This window comes from Plodia interpunctella, chromosome 22, assembly GCF_027563975.2.
Source record: "Plodia interpunctella isolate USDA-ARS_2022_Savannah chromosome 22, ilPloInte3.2, whole genome shotgun sequence".
NCBI lineage: Eukaryota > Metazoa > Arthropoda > Insecta > Lepidoptera > Pyralidae > Plodia > Plodia interpunctella.
In genome coordinates, this window is record NC_071315.1 from 4,409,164 (window position 1) to 4,430,970 (window position 21,807).

General features: G+C 34.9%; 4 protein-coding genes across 4 annotated transcripts; 2 read left to right on the forward strand and 2 right to left on the reverse strand.

Annotated features, from left to right (window-relative positions):
• Positions 1–5,645: 5,645 nt before the first annotated feature.
• Positions 5,646–9,098, forward strand: Prosbeta5 (Proteasome beta5 subunit). Its single transcript, XM_053762315.2, has 6 exons — positions 5,646–5,885; positions 5,964–6,065; positions 6,381–6,480; positions 6,975–7,168; positions 7,722–7,860; positions 8,896–9,098. The coding sequence occupies exons 1-6, from the start codon at positions 5,742–5,744 to the stop codon at positions 9,060–9,062; spliced, it is 846 nt and encodes a 281-aa protein (XP_053618290.1). The 5' UTR covers positions 5,646–5,741; the 3' UTR covers positions 9,063–9,098.
• A 1,539-nt stretch (positions 9,099–10,637) lies between these two features.
• Positions 10,638–14,080, reverse strand: LOC128679848 (probable enoyl-CoA hydratase). The gene is made up of 6 exons (XM_053762314.2): positions 13,864–14,080; positions 13,460–13,692; positions 12,910–13,060; positions 12,376–12,525; positions 11,646–11,843; positions 10,638–10,901 (listed from the first exon to the last, which is right to left on the reverse strand). The coding sequence occupies exons 1-6, from the start codon at positions 13,991–13,993 to the stop codon at positions 10,774–10,776; spliced, it is 990 nt and encodes a 329-aa protein (XP_053618289.1). The 5' UTR covers positions 13,994–14,080; the 3' UTR covers positions 10,638–10,773.
• A 139-nt stretch (positions 14,081–14,219) lies between these two features.
• Positions 14,220–18,494, forward strand: Der-1 (Derlin-1). Its single transcript, XM_053762241.2, has 5 exons — positions 14,220–14,614; positions 15,313–15,516; positions 15,848–15,996; positions 16,192–16,302; positions 16,830–18,494. Exons 1-5 carry the CDS (start codon positions 14,462–14,464, stop codon positions 16,963–16,965), a joined length of 753 nt encoding a protein of 250 aa, XP_053618216.1. The 5' UTR covers positions 14,220–14,461; the 3' UTR covers positions 16,966–18,494.
• ND-B22 (NADH dehydrogenase (ubiquinone) B22 subunit) lies at positions 16,830–20,062 on the reverse strand. The gene is made up of 3 exons (XM_053762243.1): positions 19,917–20,062; positions 19,341–19,483; positions 16,830–19,116 (listed from the first exon to the last, which is right to left on the reverse strand). Exons 1-3 carry the CDS (start codon positions 20,015–20,017, stop codon positions 18,923–18,925), a joined length of 438 nt encoding a protein of 145 aa, XP_053618218.1. The 5' UTR covers positions 20,018–20,062; the 3' UTR covers positions 16,830–18,922.
• Between the last annotated feature and the right edge of the window lie 1,745 nt (positions 20,063–21,807).

Sequence of the window (21,807 nt, forward strand, 5' to 3'; positions counted from 1 at the left end):
TCGAATAGGTAGTCGATATATCGATAATCATTAATAATAATTTAAAACTAAAGGTGAACAATAATATGTCACGGGTAAAGGTATGGTTGTTTGTATTTTCATTTTAAATCTGCATAGTTTTTGAGTAGCAGATTACAGAAATATGCCATATACCTGTGAGACGTCTCATATATTCCCCAATGGTCTGACAATCAAGCATGTCGAAGACTGTGCGAGAAGAGACGAAAAAGTATGAAAGCGAACCACGCTTTATGGCAGCGGCGGTAACCTCAAAATTCGGATGTAGGTAAATATTTTTTGTAGTCTCAAAGGAAGCGAAATAATTTGAAGAATTCGTTTTGTCAGAGAGATATATATATATATATATATATATATATATATATATATATATATATATATATATATTGGTATAGGGTGCGAACTGGAGGTGAAAAAGTAGGAAGGTGCACTTTGGGCTTCGACGCACAATGGCTAAGAAAACAACCTGGAAAATGCTCAGATGAGACAGAGAGTGTGTATCCAGGCAGGGATAAAGACAGAATTACAATATATTACATTCCTAGTTTACCGCTTTAGGCGTCTAGAAGTTGCAATAGAACAAAATTATCTTATCGACATTATTTAGACTAGTGCAATTCCATCCCTATTACAAACCCCGTCCCTGCGGGCGAATGGTACATTCTTTATTTTCGAATATTAATAAGGAGCGTGCACCACTACACCGTATTTCACATCAAGTAACATCATCATATTCCATCCTTTTCTCTCTTCTATATATAAAGTATATATCGAACCTCTTCTAATTTTGTATAAGATTAAAGATTACGATCCTGTTGCTTTTATACTGAAGTTATTATTTCTAGTTATTATTTTTATTATTAATTGAAACAGGTAGGCATTGACACTTTACATTAGTCACTTTCTTACACGCTCATTCAATAAGTGAAGCGAAAGACAGCTCGCACATAATGTGTCGCGAATTTCTTTTATTTTACCTGTATATGAGGACGAGGGGACGTATGATAATCTTAATTCTAATAAAATAAAAATGCGAAAGTAAGTTTATTTACAGGAAAAGAGGAAGGCCTAGGACGAGACAAAAGTTCTTCAAAGAATGGCAAGAGAACACAAAGGAAAGAAATGCGTGGAAGAAGTTAGGGGAGGCTTTTGCCCAACACTGGGACTTAAACAGCTAATAAAAAATATAAAAAAAGTTTATTTGTTTGTTACCTCTTCATGTTCTGTCTACTCAACCAATCTTCTTGAAATTTTGCATACATGTAGTTTGAAGTATGGAGAAAGACATTTTATCTCGGAAAATTAACACGAGCGAAACCGCGGGCAAAATCTAGAAATATTTATAAAAGCGAAAGTAGGTACGTTTGTTACCTCTTCACGCTTTACCTGCTTAACTAATCTTCTTGAAATTTTGTATACCTACTTATAGTTTGAATATATAATAGAGAAGGACATAGGGTACCTTGCATCCTGGAAAAATAAATGTTCCTATGGGATAACGCGGGCGCAGCCAAGGGTAAAAGCTAGTTACAAATAAACAAGAAGTCTTCAAAGTATCTACAGATTTCAATGGACATTTATTTAGAGTCTAGTCCTAAAGGCATTACACAATGCATGACGTAAATTACCATAAGAAATCTTCCGACATCTTCACATAAATTAAAATCATCACCATCAACACGACGAGAGAATCATATCATCATGAGATTACTAATAAATCACTATCTAACACGACATGTCGGGCAATTTAAATATTTCGGTGCCGGAGTTATCCCAATTTATGTAATTAGCATACCAGCTGCGGGCTCCTGTGACACGCCGCGTGACCACGTAAACTGTGTCAACTCCAAACCGAACTCGGACACATGCCGACGCTAATGCGTGAACATTGCGTTGTTAGTATGAGTGATTTTATTTACCGCAATAAAATAACAGCAATGTATACCGAATCCGCCAAGATTTCGCAAACTGTTCGACGACAGCCGTGGAGCCGGCAATAGACTTAGATTATAGCGGCGGTGGCCTCGCATCGAAAGGTTCGAAACCTATTCGTGTCAAATGAGTTTATAATTTTCATTAATAATTTTAAAAGGAAACTCGTAATCATGTTCATTTTGTAGCTAGCTAGTGTTAGTCTGATGGTAAGTGATCACCGTGCAATGCACATGGCACCAACAATCTATTCATAAGGCACTAATCTTGTATTTACTGCACTTGATATAAGATATAAATAAATATATAAATAAATAAATACATTAGGACAAATCACACAGATTGAACTAGCCCCAAAGTAAGTTCGAGACTTGTGTTATGGGATACTTACTCAACGATACTATATTTTATAACAAATACATATATAGATAAACATCCAAGATCCCAATCAGAAAAAGATCATTTTCATCAAGATCGGTTCAGTGGCAAGAACTTTAACCACTGCGCCACCGAGGTCGTCGTTGATGATAGAGAGAAAAGGTTATCATTTATACATTTCATTTTGCTTGTCTGGGAGCAAAAAACAACAGAATATGCCTGCTGCTTCACCTCCCGTGCAAATAGTAAAAGTTATGGGAAAAGAACTAATTGGAGATTCTGCAAATTGGCGATAGGTTAACTACCTATCACTATTTAATCACAATTCCACAAACAAGCCCACCATAAAGCTGCGCAACTTCTACCTCTGTCTATCCCGTAGGGGATTAAGACGGGATACTGATCTGTGTAAAAGCGGGCGCTAGGCTCCGACGCTCAGCGGAAGTAATCTAGAATACGTCCAGAAAATAGAGTCTGTACATACTTACTTATTTATTTACTAATAATATATTATATTTTGTGTCACAATTTTCAATAATTTTATTGGAAATACAACTTTTATTTTATTTATTCATTCAAATTTTGACATTTTTAATAATGATGTAAATTCGTCCTTCTAATTTTTAATATATAAGACCTATATTTGTTATTAGACGTCCTTGGAGAAAAGGCTGCGGTGAAGTTTGTTGCGCCGCTTCTTCTTCACCTGCGCTTTGGAAGCCGGCAGTAGACATAGTTTAAGTAATTTTTTGACGTCAGTAAGTGATGTATATCATCCTAAATTGAATAAAGAATTTTGAATTTGATTTGAAATAAAATGAATTTTAATTTACGTCTATTTATGTATATTATGTATTACTAGCTTCGCTCCAGTGGGAATTTCGGGATAAAAGTACCCTATGTGTTATTCCAGGTTATATTCTACGGTAGATTTTGCGTGATAGAGTAACAGACATACATGCATACACACATCCTGACAAACTTTCGCATTTATAATATTAGTAGGATATGTATATTATAATATATATATATATATATATATACATATATATATAACTATTTATTTTAGGACATAATTGTACCACCCACACAGCATTATCTGTATGACCCAATGGTCGACTGTTAATAATACTTTTAGCATCAAGTCCACCTTTTGTACTTTTACAAATTGTAGGTATTTAAAATAAAAAGGTATTTAGTGTAGTAGGTTTGTAAGTTCTACTACATAAAATGTCGAGTCCTCCCGAGGCTATCCCCGTTCGGGACGCACTCTAATTTAAAAACCCAAGGCATATCACGCCAGGCGACAGAAGCAATTCCATCAAATTATAAACCATCGCGTGACAACCCCTGTGCCCGGCGATTCCTGTGGGAACCCCGGCTATTGCCGGCTAAACTGATAAATTGCAAGGATTTGACTGGAATGCGCTAATATGTAATACGGCTGCAATCACACCACCAGCATTTAGCTCGGACCTTTTCTTGTCAACGGCCGTTGAGGGTGTTTCTCAGAGCGTTTTGACCGGTGCTGCGGTAGCGGTGTCATTACAATTTTATCAAATACAATAATTACTTTTGTAATTTGACTTTAAAATAATTAATCTGTACTGCGGTAATGTCAATGTTATGAATGATTGATTTTGAAAATTATTCCTTCTTCAATAAAATTGACGGATCGTAATGACAGCGCGGCCTCAGCGGTGGAAACGCTCTGAGATCCACCCTTGAGCGTCAGAGTAGGTACACTTTCCTACTATTTCGTCTCCACTTCGCACGGGCGTCGGCACCCCTGGTTGTCAGACTGTTGGCACGCATATCATCCTTTACGCTATCAAGCCAGAATGTCTTGCGTTTGACCCTTCTGCCAGGGCCAGGTGGAAGCAAACATTTGTTCCCTACGTAGTTTGCCAGTCTAAGCAAGACGTGACCGTACCAGCACCGCAGGCGGCACTCCTATTGGAGTTTGTCTGACCAACTGTTATTTTTCTTGTGACATGAACCACGGCAAGACACTATAAACTTTGTTTTTGTGAGAACAGAGGTTCGCGAACATCTGGGAATATGCCAAAAGACCTTACGTGCCGGTGTAACAGGCGGCCTTTATAAGTTGCAATTATGAGTTTTTGGGCTATCATTTCGTCGGCTAGCTTAGTTGTTAATATGCACTTTGGTACTTTGACTGAGTCGTGACTTTCCTTTTATTTCAATTCACGATTTGGGAATTTGTCTGCTGTGGGCGTTCGTGCAGCTCAGTTTATTTTTTTAAACGGACCAAATAATTAATAGGCACAGTATTTCACTGTTTAGGTTTCGGTTGAAAAGTGCACGGCGTTTTATTTTACGCAACTGCAGGCCCGCCATCAGCTTTTACGGAACGCTTCCAATGCAACTCAGGTCAATTTAAGAACCTAAATGAATCACATTCATACTAAAAACTTAGATTAATAAAATCAATGATTAGCACATGCGATACTTACTTTTAATTTCGAAATTCTCACGGGAGTGAAGCCCTAGGTCAGGGCTAGATATAATAGAATGTACTTAGATATAAATTAGCTATTTATAGATACTTATCTAAGTATGAAACTTTCCAATAATATTTATGTTAATGATGGATATAAATAACCGCACATTATCTATTTCGCATCGAAGTAATGACAGACTTTTGGGTTCAAATTAAATCGACAATATGATGCTATCAGATTGGTTAGACTGACTCATGGCCTTAGCGTAATCATAGGTTTAGCTCCTCTACTATTTATTGAGTATAGTTTCGTTCTGTGAATTTTATAAATCAGACCTTTTAGATGATTTCTCGAAATTTTGCAACTTATAATTTTGTCTAAGTTCGTCGGTAGGTATTCGAGTAGGTAGGTATTTAGCAGCGATGTTCATAATAACAGCGTAGGTCTATCTTTTAGTAAATTTTTGGCATAAATACGACACCTTCAAGTAAATATTTATAAGTATATTACACATAGCAAATAGATTTATTTTATTTTAAACATTTTTACTTTTTCTTTTATCATTTTTTACCAAAAATGTATTTTAAGTATGTCCATCTACCGTCGAGTAGCATAATTAAATTATTTTAAAGTTTCTGTTTAATAAAAATAGAGGGCAGTATAAACAAAGTCTATTAACATTGTAAATATAAGTTAATCTAAAATTAATATAAAAAAATCAATAAATACACTATGAATATTAAATAAATTATACACAAAATAAAAATATAAAAATAAAATTTAAAGTTATTTTTAGATCTAGCATGTTATTCCACATCGGTCGGTTGGTACTGGCTACACTACACAAAAAGTCAAAACTGTCAAATCATATTCATCGGCGTTTTTGCTTGTCATCCAACAATATCTGAGAAGTTTATTTAGTTTACTATTCCAAAATAAACTAAAACCATGGCTTTGGTCGACTTATGCCGCCTTGACGAGAAAATAAATCTTAGGCCTACATATGGCTTAGCTTCTTTACAGAGCGATGTGATCGGATTCAGCCAAAACTTTATCAACAGCGCTCAACTTGCGGTTCCTCCGTTTGCAAACGTAAGTTTAGGTTAATTTACTGAAACTTCATGATTTAATCCAATTCTACTATAAAAAAATATGTAACCTTTGTTACAGCCCGCAGAAACTTTAGCCAAATTCAATACACACGACGAGACAGGCAAAGAAATCAAAATTGAGTTCGACCATGGAACAACCACTCTTGGCTTCCGCTACCAGGTGAGATTATTTATTACTTTAGGTTTCGGTGATGTTGGGTTTACCATCAACCATCTATGGTCTAGATAGCAAGTATCTACTACATAATCAAATCAGCCAAATTATTGCCTTTTTTCATTTATTGCTTGTATTTATTTCTTATTTAACTAACATATCTGCCTATCCTCAGCTATCCTTTTGACCTCTTTATCTGACACAGCTTCTGCCTTCTCCTTTATTTGCTCTATATAAACCTTTTTTGGCTTTCATCTTCCTGAAATCTGAATGATAAAAATTGGTTTATCTTATCATTTAAAATCTTTGCAATGGTTTCAGGGTGGAGTCCTGTTGGCTGTAGACTCCCGAGCCACTGGTGGTCAGTTCATAGGCTCACAATCAATGAAGAAAATTGTTGAAATCAATGACTACTTGCTTGGTGAGTGATTTTTGAATAACAAAAATGTTGACAATTTGGAAGAGTATAATATTAATTGCCTATTCAAAAAATAAAGCAACAAATTGACTGCTTTTGCATCTCACAATGTTATTCTACAAGGTATGGTGTTTATCAAATTTAAATGAAAATAATACTAAGAATAGTAAGCCCTTCTGGCATGATAGGGACAAATACTGTTTCAATTATTTCCTTTTGGAAACTCTTCATATAGCAGTAGTAGATAAATATTATGTGTAATTTATACTAGACTTGAAAAAATGCTTATACTTATTTTAATGCTTGGTGAGACACTATAGATTAATTGTCATAACTATAAGCAGTTATGAATCTGTGAAAGTGTTAAGGTATGTCTTGAAGTTTCGAGATTTCCTCTAAAACTGTTGACTAAAGGTGCAATGATAACATTCTCAAATGTAAAAGTCCAATTTCAGAATAAATGCTTTAACTTTACGCTAGTTTACCTCAATGCTCAGGAACACTGGCGGGCGGCGCAGCAGACTGCGTGTACTGGGACCGCGTCCTAGCTAAGCAGTGCCGGCTGTACGAGCTCCGCAACAGGGAACGCATCTCCGTGGCCGCCGCCAGCAAGCTGATGGCCAACATGGTGTACAACTACAAGGGCATGGGCCTCAGTATGGGCATGATGCTTGCTGGATTCGACAAGAGAGTGAGAAATATTTTTTAAGACATTTTCCTAAACTGTCTGTTTTCGAGCGAATATTGAGTGAGACACAAACATAACCTTCTTTATCATTGAAAAAGTGGATAGAAGCGAAACACTGTGTTTAAAAATTTATATTTTAAGAATATCAGTAAACAAAGTGATTTTATAAAGTGAATTTATTTACTATAGAACTTTCAATGTTGCCTGATAGACGCATCATCTGGAAGCTGCCTGTTAATTATTCAATAGATAAATATTTATATTTATTCTCTCACAGGTATTTATTCTCTCTTCTTCTTTCCGGTTGTACCTCAGCCACAGAGCATCGGAGCCCATGTTCCACTATTCTACTTTTTCGCTTCAGAATTTGTACCATCCTTAGTTTTCAGGCCATTGGAATATCTTTGATGATATCAAGCCAGTAATTCTTGTGTTAGCCTTTCACTATTGGTCCGATGTTTAGTTTCTACTAGTTGATATATTGTATCTATGAATATAATATTTTTTTATTTTTAGGTTACAAGCAGTATACATAAATTTTCATATTATTTTTCAGGGTTGCCAGTTGTACTACGTAGACAGTGAGGGCACCAGGACTCCAGGCAAAGTGTTCTCAGTTGGCTCCGGTTCTGTTTATGCTTTTGGTGTGCTAGACTCTGGTTACAAATGGGATCTCACTGATTTAGAGGCACAAGGTTGGTAAAATTTTTATTATTTACTATTTATTTACCATCCCGGCTTCACTTGTGTAAAAGTATAGTAAAGTATACACCTAAACCTTCCTCAGGAATTACATTACCAGTTGGTGAGAACCACATGAAAATCCGTGCAGTTGTTTTTTAGTATATCGCGAATGACAGACACGTCAGAGGACTTTGTTTTGTAACATGCTAGGATAAGATGTCGCTCAAGTTGGCGACAAGAACAATAGAACATTTACAATTAACAATTTTGTTTGAGTAAGACATGTTGTTTCCATTGATATTCCAATTCCATAATTTTGAAATAGGTGAAGAATAGTATTCGACATTGTTTTCAACCTGAATTTTTCCTCCGTTTTTTAAAGAACACAAAATTCTTACACTTCCGTCACTTTACATACTTGAGGTAGCAACAATTGTGAAAACCAATGCTCATTTATTCCCTCTTCTACCTGATGTTGTATTGAGTAATCATCGAGATATCTATCGATTATGCATGCACCCATCAAAAACTGCTTTACTCGGTAATAGCATAGTATGTATGGCACCGAAAATTTACAACAAAATTCCAAATCAATATAAAAGCTTAAATTTAAATCTATTTAAAAAGCACCTCAAGTCTTTATTAACTGATAAATGTTATTATACTTTAAATGATTTCTTTAATGATAGACTCTGATAGAATTTAGGGCTAGTATACATTATAATTCTTTTTTGTTTTGGATTTGTAGTGGATAGCATGCTCCTCTTTATTTATTTGTATTTGCATACCTATATTCGGTAAAACATGTAGGTTTAATTAATTTTGACATCAATTTGTCTATTTGTACTCACGTTTTTGGCAAATAAATGTTTTCTTTCTTTCTTTCTTCCTCCATTAGGGATCGAATTGACAAAAATCTTTCCTAAAAAATTTCATGTCTAGGATTTTTTTTCTAGTTTATTTATTTGGTTCACCATAGGCAACTACCAGCTACTACCTACTGCAATATTACAGTACAATCGTGAAACATTATATTATGACGATAGAGTTGGGTCGCCGCGCCATCTACCACGCGACGCACCGCGACGCGTATTCCGGCGGCATCGTCCGCGTGTACCACATCAGCGAGCGCGGCTGGCTCAACATCTCCAACCAGGACTGCTCCGACCTCCACTACCAGTACCAGGCCGAGAAGGGCGTGCAGGATGAATAGGGATAACTCTTATGTATTAAACATTATTTCTTATTATACGTGGTTTTATTTCACACTGCTTTTCTCCAAGCGAGCACTTCTACTAAGTAATTGACCGAGCGAGCGAAGCGAGCTACGTCTACAATTCGACTTGGGACAAAATACATGTTTTGTATGTATAACGCGATAACTTTCGAACCGTTGGTCTGTTGTGATGTGTCAATAGATTTTTTAAGAAGAATAAGAATTATTAAGTCGTTTTTGAAATATTTACCATTTTGTAAAAACTCATCAAAATTTATTGTGTTCTCGAGGTCTAAGTTTGTAATGGATAAACATAAAATTTGGCACAGAGATAGATGAAACCTTCTGGAGTGACACATAGACAACTTTTTTGTTATGGTTTTACCCGAGCGAAGCCGGGACAGACCTAGTATTCTTATAACCTGGAATAACTAATGCATAGTACTTTTTATCCAGCATCGAGTATACATATTATGTATAAAATAGTATAAATCTTTAATATTAGTATTTGATTGGGATAAGGATTTTTTAAACACTGTTTTCCAAATAAACAAGTTCAATTTCGCATCTGATATGTATTATCCTGTGCCAGTTCAGAAATTAACAATGGGAAGAACATTTTAATACTTGTTTATATTAATACTATGTGACAACTTGAAGGCATTTGTGCATGTGTTTTATTTCTACAAGATATTTCCAAATGAAGGCAATGTCTGCAAAATAGTGACAAGAGTTCTTTTACATTACATTACATTACATTACATTATAACAAAATGAAGATACTTTTTATTATAGTAATCGTTGAATGAGTCTTATATGCAGTAAAGTAACAAAAAATATTATATTAGCGATAGATAAAAAACGAAAACTGGAAGTAAGACATTCAGTCTCAATCATACAAAAATATTCGAAAACAAAGTCTTTTATGCATATTAGTAACTGCATACTAGAAAGAATACAACATTAATCCCGAGAAAGATAAAGGACAATAAATATATTGTCCTTTATCTTTCTCGGGATTCATGGATTTAGTAAGTACTTTCTAATTCCATGATATTTTTAGATTAATTAAAGGTCGCTGTGAGACCACAGGGAGCTGACCACGTGGTCTATGGTTACTCGAAAATTATTTATTTTTGCCTTCAGCCCTGGACCACCTCTTATTCGTATGTACAGCCGCGTAAACATAATATATGACGATTGTATTATGACTTAACAAATTAAATTTTAATTTTTACAAAACATCAACTTTGTATTTGTCGGTAATTGTACATAAACTTATGCAATGATGGGGTTATTAAAATAAATAATTATTTAGTTTAACCAAAAGGGCTACCATATGAAACATAAAACATGTGCCCACGCGTTCTCTCTTTTACACGATGCGTACACGATATGGGAAAAGAGACAGCATGTGAAAATAACGTGATACATATTTGTATGTTTCAAGGTAGACCTTCATTACACTACACATTACACCCATGGTCGCCCTATGGACCTCATTAGTGAATAAACCCATATTTTAAGGACATCTTTACTTACTTTCGAATCGTTATTCGCGGGCAAGTTCCAATGTTAGTTCATTAGCTTATTTGGCACGAACATTTATCACAACAAAAAAAAAAAAAACAAAAGACTAGTATTACAAAATTTACACAAAATCTTACAAAGGATAAATACTTTAACACTATACATCGTAGAGTTCATTTTACGATTTCTTGTCGACGTCTGGTTTAGTTTGCTTGCTGACTTGGACCTCTTCTACAGTTTCCTCCAGTTCCCAGTCCTTCAGGGGCACCTCTGACAGTTTATAGAACTTACCGTGTTTCCCTATACCTGGAATATAATTTATACTTATTGAGTATAGATATTAAATGGAGTCAGACGCTGACCAAATGGTGGCCTAGGATAGGGGAGGAAGGGAGTCAGAGAGTCAGCTTCGAGATGGGCAGATGACATCATCACGGTCACAGTTCGTATGTGGATAGATTTGCACAGACTAGTGAAGGTTGGCGTAAAAGAAGAGTGACCTATGCAGTGGACAGAAAGGGGCTGATGATGAAAACACTACAGCTACTATATACCAGGAGTTTCTTCCTATGAAAAAGTACTTAATGTGATAACCCGCGTGAAAAATTTCATCGAAATCAGTTTATTGCTGTAGCAAAGAATCCTAGGCCACAAAGTAAGCATTGCTTGCGTGACACATACGTACACACGTAGTTGTCCATAGCTTCAAGGGCTGCAATGAACATGCAGTATATTTGTCTGTCTGTATATTTCTAAGCTTACTTATGTTAAACAGTAGAATGGACTTTGATGTAGTTTTCACTGTAATTTAGACAATTGTTACCGTCCAAATCAAATGGGACCTTATAGCGCCAGGCACTTACGCCATTACTGCCGTTGTTTTGTATTCGAACAACGGCAATAAAGACCTAAGTGCCAGCCGCCATAAGGTCCCTTTTAATTTGGACGGCCACAATTTATTCCTGAATAAATTGTGGCCGATATTATATATATACATAAAAATGACTGGGAAGCTGAAGTTTGCTAGTAGTAATATAAAAAAATACTAACCTCCCTGAAATTTCTTAGCTCCTTCTTTAATATCCTCAATAGCGTTCCCAAGGAGACTGGTCATGACTGCTTCGTCTCTCATACTCTCCTCGCTGTTAGGATTCAGTTGGGAGTTCACTGCGGCTAGTTTGTCCATAATGAGGGCGTTTTGGGGGAATTTCACCAGCGACTTGGCCAGCTTTATTGATTCACCTAGAGCTGTGATAAAAAAAATATGCAGAATTTCTTTTACATGCATTAATAAATTAGTTAAATGTAATGCATTTCTGTGTGTGGCAAGATTCCACCCGAACTTTGCAACTCAATTTTAAAACAGATATCTCCAACTGATTAAGCTCAATTTTTGTATACACATTTAGTTTGGATGACAATGCATTATATATATATTATCCATGACCTGATGGTGGACCCTGTGATTTCTGAAAATTTTTGTTTTACAGGTGTTCGATAGGTGGTAAATAACTTCAGCAAATTTGTCTGTCTGTGTCAGCAGTTTGTCAGATTACAATACGATATTTTATATAACACTAGAGCTTCGCTCCCGTGGAAATTTTGAGATAAAATATAGCCTATAGCAATCTTGGATAATGTACCTTTCTAATGGTGAAAGAATTTTTGAAATCAGTAGTTTCAGAGATTACCCCACTCAAACATACAAACTCACAAACACTTACCTATTTATAATATTAGTATAGATAACGTGGTGAAACAGGCCCATAGCAGTACTCACCAGTGCCAGTAGTGGTGAGCTTGGAGCCGAGCCCGTATTGGTGCGCCTCGGCGCCGCTGATGAGGCGGCCCGTCATCAGCAGCTCCAGCGCTCGCGACAGCCCTATGAGCGACGTCAGCCGGCGCCCGCCGAACATGCCTTGTGGTAAACCTTTGGAAAACCCATACTAATATTATATTGATGATGATAATACTACCTAATATTATAAAAAGGGCGTGTGACACCTCTGGCGTTGCTGGCGACTATAGGCTGAGGTGAATGACATTGGTTACTTATTAGCGCGTGCGGAGCTGGTCATATATAGTCAAAAGCATTTGTTCAGAAATTAAACAAGTAGGTACCTATAATCAATCATATAGTATTATTAAAGTAAACTTTTCAGTATGCCTAAAAATACTACAGCCATCTACTTACTTCTTAATCTACTTTGAGATAAAAATATAAAATGTATTATTTATTCCCTATAACATATTCTATTCTTTCAGGTTAATGTCCGATATATAAAAGAACACACAATACAAAAATATCACAAACCAAACCTCCTCCCCAGACAGCCGAGCACAGCAGTGTCTTCTATAATGCGCAGGTCACAGGCCAAAGCTAACTCGAACCCCTCTGCAACGGCATATCCGGAGACAGCTGCAATGGTCGGCTTGTCACACAGCGGCCGGCGTAAAAGGCGAGCCTGGAAATACAAAAAAGGAGATTGTAACTTAGTTAAGTCTTTGAGAGGGAGCACAAAATAAGTTACAATGCTGACATAGTCTTATTATTTTCTGGGTTATTTAGTTTTTAAACAATACAAAAAAAATGGTCAAAATTAACGGGGAAGTGGTATACAGAGAAATATAAGGTATGTTAACAAACATGAACATTGTTTACAAAGTTACAGATATGATCACAGAAATTAACACGTTAATTAAGATTGTTAAAGCTGTGCACAGACTTAAGGCAACCTGAAACTGAGGCATGCATGTCTCGCCAATTTGTGGTATTAAATGATTCACATGAAATCCAAACTGATGATGAGCTGATGCGTGCGTCAGCTTAATAAGCTGCTAGTGTATTACAAAATAAATCTCACCGATGCATCTTTCAATGGATTGTATCCTTTCTCGACCAGTTCATCGACATCAAATCCAGAACAGAATGAGCCTCCTTCTCCGTTGATGACTAGAACTTTTGCTGTGTTGTCTTTCTCAAATGTATCCAGCGCTAGTGCTAATTCATTAAGTGTGGGTATGTCTAGACTGTTGCGAGTTTTCTGCCGATCAATGTTCAGTGTCACAATAGCATCAAATTTTTCTACTACTATATCTGTAAGGAAAAAATTACATTCTCTCGATTAGTTACGAATTGATAACTTCCTATGGTAACAAAATAACACTGAAATTTGCGGATTTTAACGTGTATAAATTAGGAGTATTTTGTTATTGCACTTATATCTTATAAATTGCTAAATAGAATAAGAAACAAACATAACCCTACTTTTTCTCACTTCTTCCTCCTTTTTCTCTTCGTTCTTTTTCTGTGCATCTTTGGCATAATTTCGTGCCATTATTGGCCGAACTCGTAGTGTAGACGATAACAAACACATTTGTTTTATTAAAAACCTCATATTTATATTATTTCGTCTCAATATTTTCACCTTTCAAGATACTTTCAAAACAAAATAAATATTTGTGACTTTTCGACAGTCAGTAAATGACATTAGCAGAGCAGTGACATTCAATATGCAATGGACACATGACACATGCTGGACACTGACATTTACCTCCTACTATTTTTATTGCCATATAAAAAAAACCATTTTCTATTACATGGTAACATCAAATAAAACGTCAAACTCAATTCCGTCATACAAAAAAATACAACAATCATCTTTCTTTTCATCAATCGTTTTGCTTGCTTGTATTTCAGCAAATTCTCTTGAGACACGTGTACGCCTATTTACTGATGTTCAATTCATCGTTGTTCTCATTCATGCATTTAGAGTGATGAAATTATTATATCAGTGGCGCAGTAAGAAAAATTAAATCCACTTTGCTTGTTTCTTGGGTCTAGTGCCGACAAATATTTTGTGAATATGTCGGAATTTCGGGACTGGTATTATAGCGTACCATGTTTTACACGATATTGGCTAACGTGTACTATAGCTCTTAGTATTATTGGCCGATTTGGGATTATAAACTATTACTATTTCGTTTTGGACTTCCGTCCTTTGGTTGTCGACTTTCAGGTCAGTATGTGTACCTATATTATTCCATTTTAATCGTATTTCCACAGGTGGGTTATGTTGTTGGGATATTTTGTCAATGGTACTACATAGGTATATCCCATGTTAACACTAAAATATTCTCATTTGGACTTGGAAGTGATACGAAAATCAGGCTCATACCTGTCATTGAATTACTAGAAAGTATTGGTTATGAAATCATTCACGATGTTATTTGTTGACATACATATTTATGTTATCATTTATAATTTTTAGTATCTGTTTCTTTTTTGTTCTAAAATACAAATTCTTGGTTTCAAGGTTAGGTATGAATTCAGTTAACATAAATGTAAGAAACTAGTTGCTGTAGTCCATGGGCTGCAGTATTTACTTACCATCGGGCAAACTTTTACTTATTTGTCCACTATACTATGCTTCTACCTATTGCAATATTTAAAATATAAAGTTTGTATAATAAGTAGTTAGTATATAAAGTTTAGCATGTATTAATATCAGGAGCATGTATCAATATCAGGAGCCATATATGCATAAGCATATATGGCTTGATGCTCCTGATATTAACAAATACCTATATAGTTAATCAACCAAAAATAAATAACTATCTATAATATGCAGGTTCTTATCGATAGAGTATTTTCCATTCATGATTGATTTAAATTTTTTAGTTCTTACATTTATTCATGTTGACTATTATTACACAGATATGGAGACCACTGACAGCTCTCTTCTTCTACCCAATCAACCCATCAACTGGCTTCCATTTCCTGATAAACTGCTACTTCCTGTACAACTACTCTCAGAGATTGGAGACGGGCATGTTTGCGGGCAAGCCGGCGGACTACTTGTACATGCTCATGTTCAACTGGGTCTGCTGTGTTGTCATTGGGTTATTGGTTAACTTGCCAGTAAGTTTATTTATTGTATTATCCATACTTATAAAGAGAGGAGATTGTATGTTTGTTATGAATAAACTCAACCACACAGACCAATTTTGATTAAATTTATAATACAGGCAAAGTCAAAACATTCATTAACATTGGCTGTATATATATCATTGTTTTATAAATAAAACTGGGAATTTTATTTAGATTTTATTATGTGTGTCATTTAGATTTTATATAGATTAAATTTAATTATGTGGGTATATACATATGTATATTAGGATTTTTTAAAAGTGTTTTCCTCACAGATGTCTATGATTTTATTCATATACAACAATATTTACATTTTCACCAGATCCTGATGGACCCTATGGTTCTCTCAGTGCTGTACGTGTGGTGCCAACTGAACAAGGATGTGATCGTGTCATTCTGGTTCGGAACACGGTTCAAGGCGATGTACTTGCCATGGGTGCTGCTCGCCTTCAACCTGGTCATCAGTGGAGGGTGAGTGGTCATGAATAAAGATAAAATTGTCCTTTTTGATAATTAATTATGAAACAGTGAAGTAATTTCATTTTTCTTTTGTTATGAAAAGGAGCAAAGGATGATGGACAAAAGACTACCAAAACAATAAATAAACCATCAAAGTTTATTATAATATCTGTATGTGGTGTATATGACCATGATTATTATTTACAGTGGTGTGATGGAACTACTTGGCATCTTGATTGGTCACCTTGCGTTCTTCCTGCTATTCAAGTACCCTCAGGAGTTTGGAGGCCCAGCCCTGTTGTCACCACCACTTTTCTTGTAAGTATTTACTTATTCCATCCTCCAGTGAATTAGTATTTTGACTAAAGATAAACACATGTTTAGTCAGTATTCCTTACAGTTGTTTTCCTCATGGCTGAGGGTCGTGGTTATTAAGTGGAATTAAACACAAATTCTTGGCGATATTAATAAAGTGATTTGTCATGGCCTTCTCCATTTCATATACTAGTTGCAATCAGCTCTTGTGGGACCTTTTGACCATCTCTAAGATGCCAGTGGGTTGATCTGTTTGCTCTGCATATTCGTAACGAATGGCCCGTCCTGGCTTTTCAGGGTTAAAAACATTATAAATTATACATCTATATCCCACTTTCTCTTGGTTAAAAACTCATGAAAATTTGTGAAAAAAAAATTTGTGTCTTTGAGTTTATCTCAAACAGACAGACGCGGCAAACTTTGTTTAACAATATGTCATTTATTATCAATTTATGTACACATGAAACGTAATATTATTAGATTAAACATGATAAAAATTAGTACACTAAATTATGTTTTATCATAAACAGGAAGGAAGTCTTTCCCGACACGCGGTATGTGGGCGGTTTCGGTACAGCGCCCCAGGCGCGTGTGCCCACGAGGCCCGGGGGCACTGTGTTCGGGGGACATAACTGGGGGCGGGGGCACACCCTCGGCGGCAACTGAACGACCAATAGGACAACACGCAAAACTCGGCGCAGATGCCGTTGCCTGACGTTTGGTGGTAAACAAAATAAGTATAATTTTTACGACGAAGTCGTTGTTTTTCGTACATTATGGTTCCCGAGATTTCTACATCCAAATACAAGGCGCTGTTGAAGACTGGTAATATACTACGTACATTTTAAATATAATATAAGTAAAATTCTGATATTTTTCACAGTTTGTCGCCAACTTTGTTTACCACCACTTAATACGTCTTTCCTCAGTGCTGCCCTCTGATAAAATAATATTGTAATGGGAACGCAAAGTGTTGAGTCACATTATATGGACGTCTAAAGTACTATTGATACCTTGGGATGTTTGTCACTTAATCGTAAAATCTACTCGACGGATTCTGATGAAAATTGGTACATGGGTAGAAAATAACCTGAAAAAGCATTATGACATTTAACAACCTGAAGTACGTGAGTGAAGTCCCAAGACATTAGAAATAATGAATTGTAGCGGGTGACAGAAAAATGCGACTCGCGACTCGTTTCATCTCTTTCACACGCAAGATTTGTGACTGAAAAGGGAGACTACACGTGCGCCGGCTCGATGCATCGAAAGAACTTACATTTTTGTCTCATATGTCAGTCATTGAATATTAGAGAACAGTTTATGCAAAGCTGTTCAGTTGTTGGTAAATTTTAACTGAGCTAAATTAAATTATATTATTTATTTTGAAAATGGGCTGTTAAAATTATTTTATGACTGCTCTAAAAGAAATATATACAGTATTGCAATATGTCTTAAATGGCTCAATAACAGTTTTAATATAAAACATTGCATCTAATGCAACATCCGAAAAATACAAAAAAGATCTAAAATATAATACTTACTTTATCTTATTAATAATGGATAAATGTCATTTCATAGTCCCATGTGTGTAATTTTGTGTAAATGTTAAAAGGATTTCAGAATTGTTTTATTTTTAAAGTTGTGGGAATCGTTGAATAGGTGTTTTCAAAAATACAATTATAAATCCTGTAATAGAATACTATATAAAATTCAATAATTTGATAGGAGTATCAATGTCCAAATCACCAACAGATATGCATATTACGCCGAGCAAAAATAGTTAAAACTGGGCCTAAACCCATTTTTGAAATGGTTTAGATATTCTATGAAAAATATCAGAAATACTTTTTATTTAGTGGAAGGGAAAACGTTTTTATGAATAAGACTTCAATTTTTATGTATGAAATCCAAAATCACCAGTCTTTTGCTAATCAAGAAACAATCTAATTTTAATAACTTAATTCATTTTGAACAAATCATGAAATTTGTAACTGTTTAGATTAGACCAAATTCTATTAACTCCACTGACGACTAAAATGCATTTATTTATGATAAAGTAGGTGTCAAATTGTTTTGTATAATTTTATTGTTTAGGTTTACATTACAGTAATATTGTATTTAAGATATGTATTTGTTCTGTGGTATTGAGTGATTAAATTTCACATTCATAAATGTAGCAAAATTGAAGAAAATGTTTTATTTTGTGTCCCCAAAAAGACCGATGCATGTGTGTTAGAATAGACATTAGCGCTGAGAAAAACGTATCATTTTAAAGATTGGATCATTCGAATCTGTATAAGTGCACAGATTCGAATCAAATAATGGATCATTGAATCAATTGGATCGTCGGATCTCAGACAGATTCAAGAGCAGAGAGCAAGATTTAGTTGCGTTACAAATGAAACGAAAATTACTTAATGCTTTAATTGATATAGAATATTGTTTTAAAAAATTGAATAAATAGATTTTTCTATTTGCTAGAAGTTAGAAAAAAATTCAATTTATCTTGCCTTTCGTAAGTGAAAAAAAGTTTATTTTTACAATAATATTTGTATAAATCAATGAAACACGGATATACAACAATTATTCTATAATTACATTAATCTACAATAATTTATGCTTAGTGGTGTGAATCTTTCGGGTTGGGCTTTCCGTACTCCTTCTCCCACATTGCGACAAATTCCTTCTTTCTTTGCTCGCGTCTTTTGAAGTACTCCGGGTACATGGCTTTCTCCAGGGGGTGCCAATAGTCTAGGACCCAGTCTGGAGAGAGCACCACACGTTCATGGGCTACACCGCCAACACTTGTTGCAACTAGAATTTAAAGATAGAAATTAATACACATTAATATTAGGGAATGTACTTGGAATAGATTACCTGAAGTAAAGTAAAATATACTTGATGATAAATGTCTAATGTCTGTGATATGACTTTATAAAATGAATCTACTATAAAATTTTCAATGCTGCGGCTACACCACATGACCTCCAAAGAGTTGTGTGTCTTATTTAATAAACAAATTACGATAAAATACTCACACTTCCTTGGAATGGGATGTTGGTTCAAGAACAACTCCTCTTCTCCTTCCTTCAGTAGCTCCGCAGCCTTGGACATGTCATGAATCTTTGCATTCTTGTCAAAGCGTGCTCGCATAAGCACTGCTTGATAACGGTAAACATGACTGGAAAAATATATTTCAATATATAGAGAGAAATCATACAGATCCAGTTAGCTACAAACCCCAAAGTTTGAGATTTGTGTTAAGGGATGCTAACTCAACAGTCTTTAAGAATCTTAGTCAGGTATTCTTTTATAAATACTAACATACCCAAACTAATAATGAGAATAATATAATATACACCAAAAATTACTAGGTACACACAACTAAAGGTTAAAATAATGTTACTATTAAATACTTTAAACAAGAGAATTTAAGCACCTTTAGAAATAGATTGGTAGGTACTCATTAGTGGATTGTTTAAGAAATATTTTCTTGATAATTTTTCTGCAAAATAAAATTAATAATAAGGTTATGTTTTGAAAGGAACATTACGTAATTTCTTAGTTTGTTATGGAGGTGGCTTACAAATTTCATAAATTAAAATTATTCTTACCGTACATCGTAAAACGATTCTAAATTCCGTAAGGTCCTTTTGTAAAGGCTACAGACTTTTTGAGAATGGGTTCGTAACCCAATAAAAGGGACGTTCGCCATTTTTATTTTGATTGCCGTCAAGATTTGACATTGACAGTTTAGTTTTATTTGCTTTCGTCATTTTTTTCTTTTGGTTAAGCAAAGACATTATAGGTACGTACCTACTCTTTGTGGTTATGATGATCATTGATTTATTTATACTGCCACTAGTTCAACTACTGAAGAAAAGCTCTAAGTATTTATTCCGAAATTAATAAATAGGAAATCCTTATCATCTTGCTCGCTTGACAATGATAATTTCTTCTTATACAAATAAACCATTTATATAGCTACTTAGATACGAATCATAGTTGTCTTGACTGAACTGTCGTAAGTGTGACTTGTTGGGGTTTCCTCTAGAATATTGTCTCTCTATATAAGTAGGTTACTTCTGCTGGTACCTTGTTCAGAAAGGCAACGACAACATACCCAAAGTGGGTGGCGGCGCTGTCACAAAGTACAGAGCCGGATTTTCAAAATTTTATTTTAGATAGGTACTTACCTACCTACCTACACTTCGGGCTTCCCTTTTAACAGCCACGAATCTATTTAACTAATCTATAACTACGATCATCGAATTAAAGCAGGTGTTAAATCAATAAAACAGCGAACATTTCAACAAAGAAAACAAGTTATTGTTGGAACTAAAAACCCACTTATTACGTAAATGTGTCATATTAATATGTAAATAAGTGTGAATTAGATGTTCAATACTGCGGATCCTATAATCGTGATATCCGGCGATCGCGAAGCCTTGGCCCGAGATTTGTTCACATCTGGCACAAGGCTATGTATGCCCGATAGGTATATAGGTACTTGGTATAAAATAAAGTCGTTTCCCGCAATTCCCGCCGTCTGTTTGCCCCGCTGTATACTTAGATTTCTTAGGATCTTTAAAATTAAGTAACGGAAATTTAGTATATAGGTAGTACTTAAGCAAATTTACTTAGTAGTAGTTTAGTTAAACTTACCGTAATAATATCTTTAATATTAAGTTGTTGTCATAATAAATAAACAAATAGGTACATAGATTCAGAAAAGTTTATGTGTGTAATCGTAAGTAAAATATCTTCATACTAACGGTCCATCTCAGTTCTCGCTCTGTCTCGCCTTAAATTTGGCCACCTGCTTCCATATTAGCCTGGCTCTTCTCACAAATTTCTTTTATACCTATTACTTACGAGTTAAGGCATGAGTGTAATACATTGAACCGAGCCTAACCTTGTTATGTTTGGATGCAGTTGTGAAAACCCGTTGATACCTACCTATTACGTGTGCGAAACGCGAGGAGAATTTTAATGCGACGAATGTAGGTAAGTAAACTAGTATTTACAAAAGAAACCCTGTTATTCATAAAAAAGTTAAAGCATGCGTTTTGTCTCTTTCTGTCAATGCCAAATACTTATTAAAAAGTGCGATAGTGACAAACATATTTTGGCTTAAGGTATGGTTAACTTAACTTTTTTTTATTAATAAAGCAGTAAAACTCAATTCTGTAGCAGAAGATTATGATATATATTTGCAACAAATTAAAAATATACCTTCATCACGAACTTCTTATGTGATGGGAGTGCGATCTTGGAGTACATAGGTACGTACTACTTACTAAGTATATAATGAAATAGGAGTGCACTTTCAAAATCCGAAAAAAAAAATTAAAGACTCATGGTCTAGTTTTTTCATTTACTCTTTTAAATTTAAATATATTTTCTGTTTTATTGATTAACATTCTTTTTTCTATTTAAGATTACATATTTTTTAAAATACTCAAAGGCCCATATCCTTGCATATTATAAAAATATCTCTGCCGC